The 14,220-nt window shown below is 43.4% G+C and overlaps 1 protein-coding gene across 1 annotated transcript; it reads right to left on the bottom strand.

Annotated features, from left to right (window-relative positions):
- Positions 1–1,002: 1,002 nt before the first annotated feature.
- foxe1 (forkhead box E1) lies at positions 1,003–4,530 on the bottom strand. Its single transcript, XM_072588772.1, has 2 exons — positions 3,119–4,530; positions 1,003–1,978 (listed from the first exon to the last, which is right to left on the bottom strand). The coding sequence occupies exon 1, from the start codon at positions 4,462–4,464 to the stop codon at positions 3,358–3,360; it is 1,107 nt and encodes a 368-aa protein (XP_072444873.1). The 5' UTR covers positions 4,465–4,530; the 3' UTR covers positions 1,003–1,978; positions 3,119–3,357.
- Positions 4,531–14,220: the final 9,690 nt, after the last annotated feature.

Here is a 14,220-nt window from a genome sequence, read left to right on the forward strand (position 1 = left end):
AGATTTATCACAATGGAATCAGGGTGGGTTGGGGTCGTCGGACCTCTCCCCTGTTGCATACTGAACATAAAAGAAGATGTCTTTGTTTGTTGGGAGTCAAATCATCTCACCAGAAGATATCTGCATGAATTTCTAAGGGCAGTTTCCTAGACTCAATGATCTTCAGCTACTTCAACAACGATCTCCTCCTATCCATTATAAGGTCAGAAGTGTAAATGTTTGATGATGATTGCCGAATATTCAATTCTTGACCACTCAGATATTGAAGCTGTCCTTGTTAGACACGGGAAATAACTAATGGGGGCCAGAGAGGAAAGTGCAATTGAAACTACAACCAGATCAGTCATGATCTTATTGAATGGGTGTTGCAGGCTGAAAGAGCCAAATGCCCTGCTCCAATTCTTACAATCAATATATATCTATATTCGCGAAATACAGACCTGGACTACATTCAAATTTGGACTAATAAGCTGAAAGTAACATGTATGGTACACAAGTGCCAAGCAATAACCATTTCCAACTAGAGAGAATCTAATCATCATCCCTTCACATTCAATGACATCATTCCTCAAAAGCAACACCATGAGATCGCTACTGATCAGAAACGGAACTGGATCAGCCAAATAAATAATGTCCAAAAGCAGGTCAAGAGGCTGGAAATATTATCTCTCAAACTTTCCTCCTGACTCCTCAAAACTTGTCCACAAGGTACAAGTCAGACTTGTGACGAAATGTGCTACACTTATCTGAACGAGTGCAGCCTAACAACATTCGAGAAACTTAGTATAAAATATCCTGCTCCTGTCCACTATCTTAAACATTCACTCTTAGCAACACCCATAATTTCCTCTCTAAAATACACGAGATACTGAATTAGAAATATATCACAATCTTCATTGTCGCTGGACCAAATACTGAAATCCCCTTCCTTCAGGACTCTGGAAACACCCTCACCACCGACCACCCCCCCCCCCCCCCCCCCACCCCCAACGAAAAGCTGAGATGTGGGACTAAACATAACTGTTTTTCAATGGAAGAGAAGCAGGTAAAGGGGAAATCATTCAAGAGCTGCGATATTAGGCCTATATAAATAGACTTTTTAGGTAGTAAGACATACTGTGAGAGTGGTTATGAAAATATAAGGGACGCTTGGATTCATTAATTGAAGCATTAAGTACAAACGTCGAACTTTTATAAAACTCTGTTTAGACCACAGCTAGAATATTGTGTCCAGCTGTGGTCACTCACCACACATCTGGAAGCATCTAAGAATTGATTTCTGAAACGAGGGATTTCAGCTACAAGATAAGATTGGAGAAACTGGGTTTGTTCTCATTGGACCAAAGGAGATTTTTGGTTGATGTAGAGCTATAGAGATTGTGACAGGTTCACATAAAGTAGGCAGTGAAAATAGACATCCCGTTAGCCGATGGAACAAGGACATGGGATTTTAAAGATTGGGACAAGAGATGCAGGGACATGAAGAACTCTATAGTGATAACCTGGGACTCTGCCGAATGGAAATAGAATCAATGAACAATTTTAAAATCAAATTAGATGGGCACTTGAGGAAAATAAGGTTGCCGAGCTACAAAGATAACAGAGGATTGCGGACAGACTGGGTTTCTCCACACTGAACTGACACAGATTCAAACGGCTGAAAGGCCTCTGTCTGAAGTAGTAACAACTCTCAACCCACCATCTTCCTAAGGACAATTAGTGAGGGATGATCGAAATAGGAAGTTTAAAAGTGAACCTAACCTCAGATTTTGGATGCGTTTCTACCTTTTGATCTACTCCATGCTCCATGTTCCCATGTACAGCAATACAGAACTGGTGCTGTATGTCATTCCACATTGGCTGAGTGGTAGTCGTTGCTATACTGCTGCCATGTTTTCGACAGTTAAACATGCCAACTTCACTTGTCAAACATGATTGAGAATCTTTCTTTCCAGTCCAAATTCCTGTCTGTGCAAGCCTGTCTAAGAAAAAAAGACGGATCATGTATTGTGTCTTAAACACAATGCACTGGTTTATGCATCAATATTTTATTTATTCAGTGAACGAAAATCCCTGGTGCCAAGCAATAGCCTTATTTGTTTAGTTTAACGTGATCAGTCCGCGCCTTAATCTACAGAGGGGACCCTCCTCGGTAATGCGCATCTTTGTTTGTATGTCTCCGCAAGTGCATAAGGGTGAACCCGCGGTGAAGGCTGATTAACACGGAGCCCCAGTTTGTCCCGAGGCCTACTCTCAGCTCATAGTTCAAAGCCTGCCATGATAGGGGTTTGTCACACGGAACTTGATGATTTCCCGTGTTTCATTACTTTATATATCAGTTAATATTTTAATCCATAATCATGAATAATCACATTCTTACTAATTGTGTATCATCAATGGCTTGTTACAACATTGAATTTATATCCAACTCTGCCAAACCAGCGCCATGAGTGTAAATATTGGGGAGTTTTTCTTTACTCAAGCCAGTCAAATGTTACTCAGACTTCTGGAGATTTACTATTTAAGGTTAATCTGAAGTGATAGACTTGAAATCAATATCTTATAAAATTCTTAGCAGTCCACAAACTGTCCCAGAAACCAATCCCACCGACAGATCTTTGGGCGTAGACAGTTCTCAGCGGTTAGTTATATTTGTTAGAGCGAATTCAGAGGTGTGTGATATTCAAACAACAATCGATCGAATCTTTTGATCATCGAATCCATGGGAAGCATCGCTCCAAGACGGATGATCGGACCTTTTCTGAATGTACATGAAAATGTACATATCCCTTACATTGGGAAAGAAAACGTTCCTTACACAAACGGTTCAAAACACAACGAAACCTCCCTAATCACAAACACTGAAATAGGAGAAAAACTGTGTAAGTGAGCTACAGTATGGTACGGTTGGAGAATGTGGAAGATCTGAAATGCAGTTGAATGAAAATATTAAGTGTAGGAAGCTTTGACCGTTTTAGAAGCCAGTGCACTTGTGGTCGGTCTCAGTTAAAGCAACAAATGTTCAGGAGCACTCTATCGCTACTCAATTCTCAAAATGATCCGAAGAATCATGGAAATTCGTCCCAATTGATGGTCAGAAAACAAAGAGAAAACATACCATCATCCTCCGAGTTTCAACGGAGAAGCAATACTGCTAAACAGTTTCTTTTTTTGTGGGGGGGTCCTAAGAACTGTACACGCTTTTACCATTACAAGTTTTAAGCTGCTCAGTCACATTGAGATCGATGTACAATGCAAGACATTTGTCACAAGGATTGTCATAAGGTGTCAAATGTGCTGTCAATGTTTAACTGTTTATGTTCGGGGGCTCCCTAGGAAGGATTTGTTCTTTCGGTTCTAAGTGGGATAGATCATCCCTTCCATATTTCCACAGTAAGCTGTGTGTCTGCTGTGTGTACTCGCACAGTTGGCCTGTTCGTTATTGCTGTACTGCCGCTGAGGTGAGAACGGGCCAGGAGACAATCTTCCAAAGGGCTCCACTGGCTCGTGACTCAGGGAGGCGGGAGGGCAGGACAGGCGGCTGGAGGCGCCGTACATCTGGCCGCTGGCTAAACAGTAGGTCGACTGGCTCATGAGGGGACGCGGATTGGGCGCCGAGTAGGTGTACGGCACGGCGTTAGAGGGTAGAGAACACAGAGTCCCGTTGCAGGCTTGAGTCTGATAAGCGGGGTTTCCAAAGTTCGGGTAGGCAGCAGCAGTCAGGTCTGCAGTGTAGGTGATAGGAGGCTGCTGAGTCAGCTCTGAGGCTGGAGCCAGTGGGCCGTGATTGCTGAAGCTGAACATCCTACAGGGGCTGTTGGTGAACGCCGAGGGCGATGCTGAATAGTGCAGAGGGGGGTTAGCAGGAAGCTGCTGAGGATAGCTAGGACTGATAGTCATATTGGCATAGATGGGTCTTGTGTGAGTCCTGCTTACTTGCAGTGGGGCCAAAACGCTGGCTTCATGCATGTAAGTCGAGTAGGTTGTAATATCGGACCTCTTGAACCTCTTCCGCCTCCTCAAGAAGCTACCATTCTCGAACATGTCGTCGGCGGCCGGGTCCAGTGCCCAGTAGTTGCCTTTGCCCGGGCGCCCGGGTTCCCGCGGGATTTTCACGAAGCAGTCATTGAGCGTGAGGTTGTGGCGGATGGAGTTCTGCCATTTCTTGGGGTTCTCCCGGTAGAAGGGGAAGCGCTCGGTAATGAACCGGTAGATCCCCCCCAGGGTCAGCTTTCTGTCCAGGGAGCTGGCGATAGCCATGGCGATCAGCGCGATGTAGCTGTAAGGGGGTTTGCCACGCTGGATCGGCCGCTTGCGCCTCCTCCCCCGGGCCAGCTCCCCAGGCGGGCAGCCCGCTGAGCTCTCCGGGAGAGCCGGCGACTCCTTCTCGACTTTCACCCCCGGCTGGTTGACGGACGCCAGGCTGGAGGCTCCCGGGACTGGCTGCTGCTTTTCGGCTGTCATTGCTACAGCAGCAAGGCCATCACCAGCGGCACACACACAGACACACACACACACAGACACCTTCCCTCGCTCGCACACAGGTGCTGCTGAACCGCTCCCCCTCCTGCAATCTGCTCCTCATCTCAAACAGCAGTCACACCCACCTCCCGTCATTTAAATAAACACACCCATTCTCACAAGCCGAGTCAGGCAAGGTGATGTGGAGTTGTTTCGAATTTTCAAAAACGAAAATCTCCAAATGCCCCTCAGCACGTTGTTAAAACAAAACCTGGCGTGTGCTTAGAGAGATGGACAGCTCGGAAACAGACCCTTCGGTCTAACTCGTCCATGCCATATCTTAAATAAATAAATCGAGTCCCATTTGCCTTCACATAGCCCATATCCCCAAAACCCTTCTTATTCATATACCCAACCAGATGCCTTTTAAATGGTGTAATTGTGCCAGCCCCCACTACCCCCTCATGACTGGTTTGGGTTTATAACGTGGTCTAAGTTGCCCTGTTCCTTCATCCAAGCACTGTTCTTAGAATCGGGCGCGGAATTCCCCTAAATATAACGGGGGTTGGTAATATCAGTACAGGTTGGGTAATGGACAAAGAGAGCATTTCAAAGTAGAGGTTGCTGGAAAAGCTCAGAAGGTCTGGCAGCATCTCCGAAGAGAAGTCAAAGGTAACATTTCGGCTCCAATGAGCCTTGCTCAGAACTCCACCGAACACTCAACGCCACAAGGAAAGATTCGGGCCGAAACGTCGATTTCGTCGCTACTTGGATGCTGCCTGAACTGCTGTGCTCTTCCAGCACCACTAATCCAGAATCTGGTTTCCAGCATCTGCAGTCATTGTTTTTACCACAAGGAAAGGCCGAATACTCTCTGAGCTGTAGAACTCAGACTTGGTGAATAGAAAATCCCAGTTATCCCTCTGAAAAGTGGAGCTAATGTCGGATTTATTTTTAAACTTGTCACAATAAATGCTTTAAAACTACCGACTGGTGATAAAAGCGGGACGGTCAAATCTTTCGACGTGAACAAGAGTTAGTTTTACATTAGATTACTCACAGTGTGGAAACAGGCCCTTCGGCCCAACAAGTCCACACCGACCCGCCGAAACGCAACCCACCCATTGCCCTACGTTTACCCCTTTACCTAACACTACGGGCAATTTAGCATGGCCAATTCACCTAATGTGCACATTTTTGGACTGTGGGAGGAAACCGGAGCACCCAGAGGAAACCCACGCAGACACGGGGACAATATGCAAACTCCACACAGTCAGTCGCCCGAGGCGGGAATTGAACCCGTGTTTCTGGTGCTGTAAGGCAGCAGTGCTAACCACTGTGCCACCGTGCCGCCCAGTTTACAGTAGTAACGCGCCCCCTTTAAAGAATTGTACCTTCCTCTGTGCCAGGAGGCCTGGGTACAACTCCCACATGCTCCAGAGGGTGTCCCACAACGTGCCTGAACAGGTTATTTAGAAATGTCTTCAGCGTGATGTGGAGGTGCCGGTGTTGGACTGGGCTGGACAAGGTCAGAAGTAACACGAGACCAGGCTATAGTCCAACAGGTTTATTTAAAAGCGCTGCTCTGAAAGCTTGTGTGATTTCAACTAAACCTGTTGGACTTTAACCTAGTGTCGCGTGACTTCTGACCTTCGGCGTGACAAAGGTCGGTTAAATAACCGGAGAAGAATGTCCGTTAATCAAAGTAACTGCTAAACCTCAGAAAACTCAGCGCTAACCCTGAATATATTTGAAAGTTGCTGTAGAGAACTCCAACAGCCACGCTTGAAAATGCATGTTTCGATTTGAACTTTTTGGCTTCAAAACAATGTGGTCAGATTCAACACTAGAACTACTAATCCCTTCTGCAAGCTTTCTTGTTAATAAAACATAGAACCGCGGACGCTGGAAATCTGAAACGAAAGCAGAAATTGCTGGAGAAACTCAGCAGATCTGGCAGCATTTATGGAGAGAAACGTTTCAAATCCAGTGATCCCTCTTCAGAATAGTTTCTTCATTTTCATTTTCATTCCAACAAAACCTCCGTAATTTTGTTTCACTTATTTCGGCGCATCAAGGCGAAATTCATTTTGAATAAGTATATTTATAAGTTCACTAGTTGCGACCTTCAATGAGAATCTTAAACTAATACGATCACTGGTCCGCCACCAATACTGAACTGCAAGATGTGAGTCACAGAGTGCCAGCAACATTATAAAGACATTAAACAAATATAATCGTACGAATATGGATTGTTACTGTTCGTTTTAACAGTGTTGGATAAAGTCAAGGGCAAGGGACTTTTTAAAAATTAATCTTAGCACTGGGAAGTTAACGAAGAATGAATATTTGTTGGCTGTATCGCATCACAAGGAAAGGTGGGCATTAGAAAGCCGCTCAACCTTTCTCGGTCTTAAAGCGTGGGTGGGGAAATTGACAAAGAACAGCCAAGACTTGGAGGTGGCGGTGTTGGACTGGGGTGGACAAAATTAAAAATCAGAGTCAAGATTAGAGTGGTGCTGGAAAAGCACAGCAGGTCAGGCAGCATCCGAGGAGCAGGAAAATCGACGTTTCGGGCAAAAGCCCTTCATCAGGAATGATGATGAAGGGTTTTTGCCGACACGTCGATTTTCCTGCTCCTCGGATGCTGCCTGTCCTGCTGTGCTTTTCCAGCACCACTCTAATCTTGACTCTGATCTCCAGCATCTCAGTCCTCACTTTTGCAAAGTTGAAAATCGCACAACACCAGGTTATAGTCTATAAGTTTTATTTGGAAGCCCTAGCTTTCCAAGCGCTGCCCCTTCACCAGGTGGTTGTGGAGAATAAGACCATAAGACACAGAATTTATAGCCACAGGAGTACAGTGTCATGGAGATGTAATGCGACTTGAGTGGGTTCGTGATCGGTAATCCTTTTTGGGACCTTTCCTGCATTTCTGCAGGAACGTGATGTCCGTGTCGATATGCGCAATCTTCTTGGAGATCCTCTCCACTTTGAGCCGGCAGTTAGAGGTGTCGATGGTAGTCATGACTTGAAAGTGCCAGTCTTGGGCTGGGGTGGACACAGTTAAAAATGACACAACCAAGTGACGACGTAAATGGAGCACACACGGGTAGATGGAAGACCATCAGTGCATCTGAAAGATGACTTTGGGAAGAAGATAAAGGACAAATAATTTCTGATTAGTAACGAAAATAGTTATTCGCCATTTAAAGAAATCACCTTGCACCGTTATTTCATAAAGCCACAGAAAGAGTCAGATTACTCTGTAAATAGACAAGAGAGGAATTGGATCGTTTCCCCTGCAATAATGCAGTTCGTTTGGTCACTGAGCGCTGTTTGCAACGTTGTAAATATCTTTTGGATAGATGCTGCAAATCTCATGATTGCCTACTCCCCTCGATCACACCCCCCTTCTCTCTTTTACCTGGCCTTACCAGTTTTCTCTGCAAACAAGCTTAATCCTGACCTCATGCATACCCAGTCTGGAGAACGCAACTTGCTGGAGATAGGGACGGAAAACTGATCTTATCTTTGGATTTGCTTTTCAACGCAGTATGCGATTGTCCAGCGTTCATTCAATAGGTCCAATAATCCAGGTGCGTCAAAACGTACATTAGCCAGAGAATGAAATGGATTATTTTTAAAAGTGTATATTTTAAATGTATGAAGGGCTTAGCGCACACAGTTATCTCAACACTTTAATGTACCATTACCCCGAGAGTTTGCATTATCCAACATACCACACACAACAAAGATGCTTTGGGAGCAATAAAGCGACGAAGAGGAAGGTTGGAGAGGGTCGGCCCAAGTCTAAAGCTTTTAGGGTAAGATCGGCAAGGGTTTCTTTATTTTAAATTCGGAGGAAAGGGAATGAGCGGAGAGACTAGGGAATGGTTGGAGGATCAAGATTCTGCAGCTAGTTGCGGGGTGAGGGAATCAAATACAGAACTCAAGGTCTAAACCTCAGCTCCAAGATTACAGGAGGTGGGGGGGTGGGGGGGTGAACCTGTAGGCACGTTAAACAAACCACCACTTTCATGAACCCCGGCGAGGAAATGATTTTATTTTCGGATTAATATAAGATTGAATCATAAATTTGTGTCGAGTACGTAGTTTCAAACCTCTAGCTGGTTTGCAAACATCAATCCCGGCAGAGTTTTGCCACTGTAAATACATCGAAGTCGATGTTAAAATAATCACAGAAACTAACGTTTTAGAATAAATACGAAAGTATGATTATATTTCATTAAACGTTTAGAATTATTTTTCCCTTTCTCGTAATATCTAAAAGAAGCTTGGTTTACTGACAATTGACAATACAGATTGTGCGTTGGATTTTCTTTTGTGGAATTAATTCTTCCAAAGCTCGTTCGGTTACCAAGTGATACAGTGTAATTGGGCAAATCAAATCTATTCATTGTATCTAATATTAAAATTAAATTTGCTTAAAAACTTCAAATAAGGAAAACTATTTTTAAAAATCAGAGTAATAAATCCGAACAATTTCTCTTAAAACAAACTGCTCATATTTGAGACAGTAATGTCGATTTGCTGGTTTTGTATTTGCACCGTGACCAAGTGCTTTCATCAATATATATCGATGATTTATCTTAATTGTTGCTAAATTACAATGAAAATGGTTCTATTTGGAAGTAAGATTGACTTTCTGTAACAGTCTTACACTTCAGGAATTATTTTAGCCTGAAACCTTATTCAAATTCTCCATGGTTTGACAAAGCTCCAGGTCGTCTGTTTGTCACTCGTTGGAAACTTGAGCAGGATGGGGGCGCGTTGGTTAGTGTTGTTAAATTCGATCTGAGCTCTCAGACGTTGCGCTAACATCCAGACACACAGCACGTCCAAATCATTCCGCTCTTTGTTCAGGGGCACGTTTCTGTTGTCCGCATTTTCTTTCCATTTCGGCATTGTGTCCATATTTGAAGATAGATCTAAATTGAGTTAAGTGTGGCTTTTACTGTTTCATTCTTTTTAATGGTGTTAGGAGTAAGCATAACTCTTTCGGTTTTGTCTACCCTTCTCTTTAAAATTGATAAACAGATAAAATCAAAGCTCTATACAGTACAAGGAATTGTTTTATTGAAAAGAAACGTCATCACACCACCCCACCAAATGAGATAGCGTTTAGTACGGTCCAATATACTGATCATCAATTCACCCCGCAAAGATAATTTTTCTGAACATTGATTGTACAGACTTTATGCTTCGCGGATCTCACATTAAACGTTGAAAACATTAACCTTAACAAACATTTTAATTAATACAATTAACTAACCAGCAATTTAGTTAAGCGCCAGTACGATTTGGAGACTTCATGAATCTTTCATGTTGTAACTTTCAGCTTCAGATCAATAATTCTTGCTGGGGTTCAGCGAGCCCTGTTTACAGGACAGTAGTGTGTGTGAGGCGCGGGGAGGCGGGATGCAGTGGAGAGATCTTCCGGATACAAGCTCACCCCAGACCCTCGAACCGGGTGGAGCTGGAGATGAGTTTATCCAATTTATTCGAACTTCAGTTGGCCATTCAGAGGAAGGACAGCACTGTCCAGTCACCTGACAGTTTGAAATTTAAATGTTCAAAATGGAAATTGGCCAAATCTCTATTTTATTTATTTTAAATGAAGATTTAAAAAATCATTGGTGGGCGTCGCTGACAGGCCAACGTTTATTGCCAGTGCCTAGCTGCCCTTGAGAAGGGAGTGGTGAGCTATCTTCCTGAACCGCTGCAGTCCATGTGTTTTACGTAGACCCACAATGCTGTTCAGGAGGGAATTCCAGGATTTTAACCCAGAGATAGTGAAGGAAAGCTGATATATTTCCAAGAGACAAAATAAAAAGCTGCAGATGCTCGAATCCAAAGTAGTCAAACAGGACACTGGAAGAACACAACCAGCCAAGCAGCATCAGGAGGTGGAGAAGTCAATGTTTGGGATATTAACCCTTCTTTAGGATTCCTGAAGAAGGGTTAATACCCGGAAAGTTGACTTCCCCACCTCCTGATGATGCCTGGCTTGCTGTGTTCTTCAAGCCTCCTGACTGTCTACTGTACTTTGATATATTACCAGGTCAGTATGGTGAGTGGCTTGGAGGGGAACTTGCAGGCTGGGGTATTCCCATGTATCAGCTGCCCTTGTCCTTTTAGATGGAAGTGGTCTTGGATTTGGAAGAAGCTATCTAATGAAGTTTGGTGAATTTCTGTGATGTATCTTGTCAGAAGCATACAGCTGCTACTAAGCGTCAGTGGTAGAGGGAGTGGATGCTTGTGGATGTGGTGCCAATCAAGTGGGCTGCTTTGTCCTGCATGGTATCTAGCTTCTTGAATGTTGTTGGAGCTGCACCATCCAGGCAAATGGGGAGTATACCATCACAAACGTGACTTGTGCATTGTAGATGGTAGACAGGCTTTGGAGAGTCAGGAGGTGTGTTACTAGTGTTGTATTCCTAGCCTCCGATCTGCTGTTGTAGCCACTGTGTTTATGTGGTGAGTCCGGTTGAGTTTCTGGTCAAAGGCAAACCCCTGGATGTTGATAATGGGGGATTCAGTGATGGTAACACCATTGAATGCCAAGGGGTGGTGGTTAGATTGTCTGTTATTGGTGGTAGTCATAGCCTGGCATTTGTGTGGTGCAAATATTACTTGCCATTTTTCATCCAAGCCTGGATATTTTCCAAAGCTTGTTGTATTTGAATATGGACTGCTTCAGTACCTGAGGAGTCACGAATAGTGCTGAACATTGGGAAATCATTGGCAAACATCCTACTTCTGATCTTATGCTGGAGAGAAAGTCATTGATGAAGCAGCTGAAGAAGGTTGGGCCTAGGATGCCATCCTTAGGAACTCCTGCAGAGATGTCCTGGAGCTGAGATGACGTGACCTCCAACAACCACAACAATCTTCTTCTATGTCAGGTATGACAACAACAGTTCCGCCCCCTCCCCCATTGCTATTGATTCCAGTTTTGCTCAGGCTCCTTGATGCCACACTTAGTCAAATGTGACTGTTACTCTCACCTCACCTCTGGAATTCAGCACTTTGGACTTGTTTGAACAAAGGCCAGCAGTCCAATGGCCCTGATGGAAGCTAAACTGGGCATCAGTGAGTGGGCTATTGCTGACCAGGTGCTGCTTGATAGATAGCATTGTTGGTGACTCCTTCCACCATTTTGGTAATAATCTAGTGTAGGCTTGTTTGGCGGTAATTGGCCATTCTATCTGTCCTGCTCTTTGTGTACAGGACATACCTGGGCAACTTTCCACATTGTTGGGTCGATACCAGTACTGTAGCTGCACTGGAGCAGCTTGGCTAGGGGGACAGCAAGTCCCGAAGAACAAATCTTCAGTACAGTACTGTTATCGGAATATGTCATGGCCCGTCGCCTTTGCAATAAGTAGTGCATCCAACCTTTTCTTAATATCACGTTTCTTGATGGGTGGCAGGTTTGCTATTTGGCACTGATCGGAAGGAAATTTTGCAAGCTTGTTTCATGCCAACTTTAACATTTCAATCTGATATCCAAATGTGGCCAACTTTCTGGGACTCCCAATGAACATACCTTACAGTAACCAAGGCTAGTAACTGTAATTTATCAGCCCAAAATTAGAACGGAAAATTGAAGATTGTTGTCATGGCGCCTCAGAATCTTTTGAACAATATTGCTCTCAATTTCTATTCTAAACAATGCAGCTCTTCACCCCAAGGCTGCAATCAACATGTGAATTTCTAGCATTGACAATTTAAACAAAAAAAAGGTGCCCGTGTTTATTCAGAACTTGGGACTTCTTTTTCACATAACGTTCGTCCAGAATGCTTTCAGATTGAAGAATGTTTGAGTTAAAGAGTGTTTCTTTTATAACTCTCGCAATAAACACAATGTAGTTCAGAGGTGCCTGACTAGATCAGAACTAATAGCCCATAGCTTCGCGGGGAACTGTTGTTCTCAGTCCCATTATTTCATTCAGTTTGGTGGTTGTAATTCAGCAATAACAATCCAACTGTAAATTGGTGCAATTTAGAATGGTTATCACTAATCCGTTCTCTTTAATTCAATTATAAAAACATTTCAAGCTATACTCTAGACCAAATTCTAATTGTTAAACTATCTTAACCGTGCAGCATTATGGACGCACATACAAAAAGAACATAAATACTCGGCTAATCAGCCAACATCTGTGGAGAGGAAAAACATTCAGTCTGTTGCCCCTGGTCAATTCGGAGTTGACCCACTGAGTACGTCCAGCGTGCTCTGTTTTTATTTCAGATTTCTGGCACCTGCAGTGTTTTATTTTTGGCTAAGCATTCGGTCACCATAATTGTAGAATCAATTTATGAATCACTTGAGTATATTTTGTTTCGGAAATAAATTTAATTTTCATTCCTTATCGCTTTGGTGAATGAGCATAGCACTTGCAGCTTTCAAACTGCGCTCTTGAATTAACATCTGGAACAAAAACAATTCCTGTAATTTTCAGTAACCTTTCTTCGCGGGACGCAAGAGACGCTATTGTATCTTTGTTTATTTTCGTCCTCTTGGCAAACTAGTGTTGTCTGTTGTGTTCCAGTTTGGTCTCGGGCCGAACATTTTCTCCCTCAGTAGTCGTTATGCTTAGAAAGCGCGTTCAGGGTATCAAAGAAAAATCTTTCCTCCACATTACTTCAGTAATTTCTCCTACTCCATAAGGTCCGTAAGATCCTATTTGCGTTCAGAAAGTGACAGAATGATAATGCATTCCACCCCAGTTTACATCATTCCCTCTTCCTGAAATATTTGTGCAGTAATACTTCGTTGCAAGTAAAAACTTTATTCAATACATAAACACTGCTTAAAGACCTTATAACAATATTTTTCTTTCAGAAGATATCAATTACCTGTCTTTTGCATTCTCTTTAGATACACATATACGAAAGCAATACAGAGCTATTGGACATTAAACCACATGGAACTCAATGGACCAAATGGCCTTTTTTTCTTCCCAGTGACTCCATAATTCTAATTCTTCATTTGTCACCAACATATGGGGGCCCTCGAAACAACCGGGGCACTAACAAAGGGGCTGAAGGTCTGAGGTGGAGTGGGAGAATGGTGCACAGCTGTTGGGTTTTACGGAAGAAGAGTTGAAGCTGGAGACTCTGCAACAGAATTGCAGTCCAAATAGGAAGGGAAATAAAACTTAAACACGATGAAGAGATTCGGACGAACACTGAGGTAGTAACAATGCAATAAAGACTGACTTTTCTTTGCAAATGTGTGGAGATAACGAAAAAGACAGATTACATATAAGAGGCGCAGTGATGAATATGAAATTGACGCCTTATTTCTTGTATCTTATTCAAGGGTATACGAGACCTTCTGGGATAATGCTCCTGAGATAAAGGAATAGTATCACGTTCGTAGGCAGATTTCTACAGAACATGGCAACAACGCATATTTGCAATATTATCGAACAGGGGAAAATTAGCTATAAAGCTTCGAGCTAATACTGAAACTCGAATAAAAATCAAATACTGCACGTGGTTCACTTCAGCGATTCAAGATCTGAATGTGTCGACAACCATAGCCATTGGGTTAGCACTGCTGTCTCACAGCACCAGAGACCCGCGTTCAATTCCCGCCTGAGGCAACTGTCTATGTGCAGATTGCACATTCTGCGTGGATTTCCTCCAGGTGCTCCGGTTTCCTCCTACAGTCCAAAGGTGTGCAGGTTAGGTGAATTGGCCTTCTAAATTGCCCATAGTGTTAGG

Source organism: Chiloscyllium punctatum, chromosome 2 (assembly GCF_047496795.1).
Source record: "Chiloscyllium punctatum isolate Juve2018m chromosome 2, sChiPun1.3, whole genome shotgun sequence".
In the NCBI taxonomy this organism is placed as follows: domain Eukaryota; kingdom Metazoa; phylum Chordata; class Chondrichthyes; order Orectolobiformes; family Hemiscylliidae; genus Chiloscyllium; species Chiloscyllium punctatum.

Excerpts from the sequence above, each read along its gene's own strand:
- foxe1 (XM_072588772.1), bottom strand. The coding sequence starts at position 4,464 with ATGACAGCCGAAAAGCAGCAGCCAGTCCCGGGAGCCTCCAGCCTGGCG.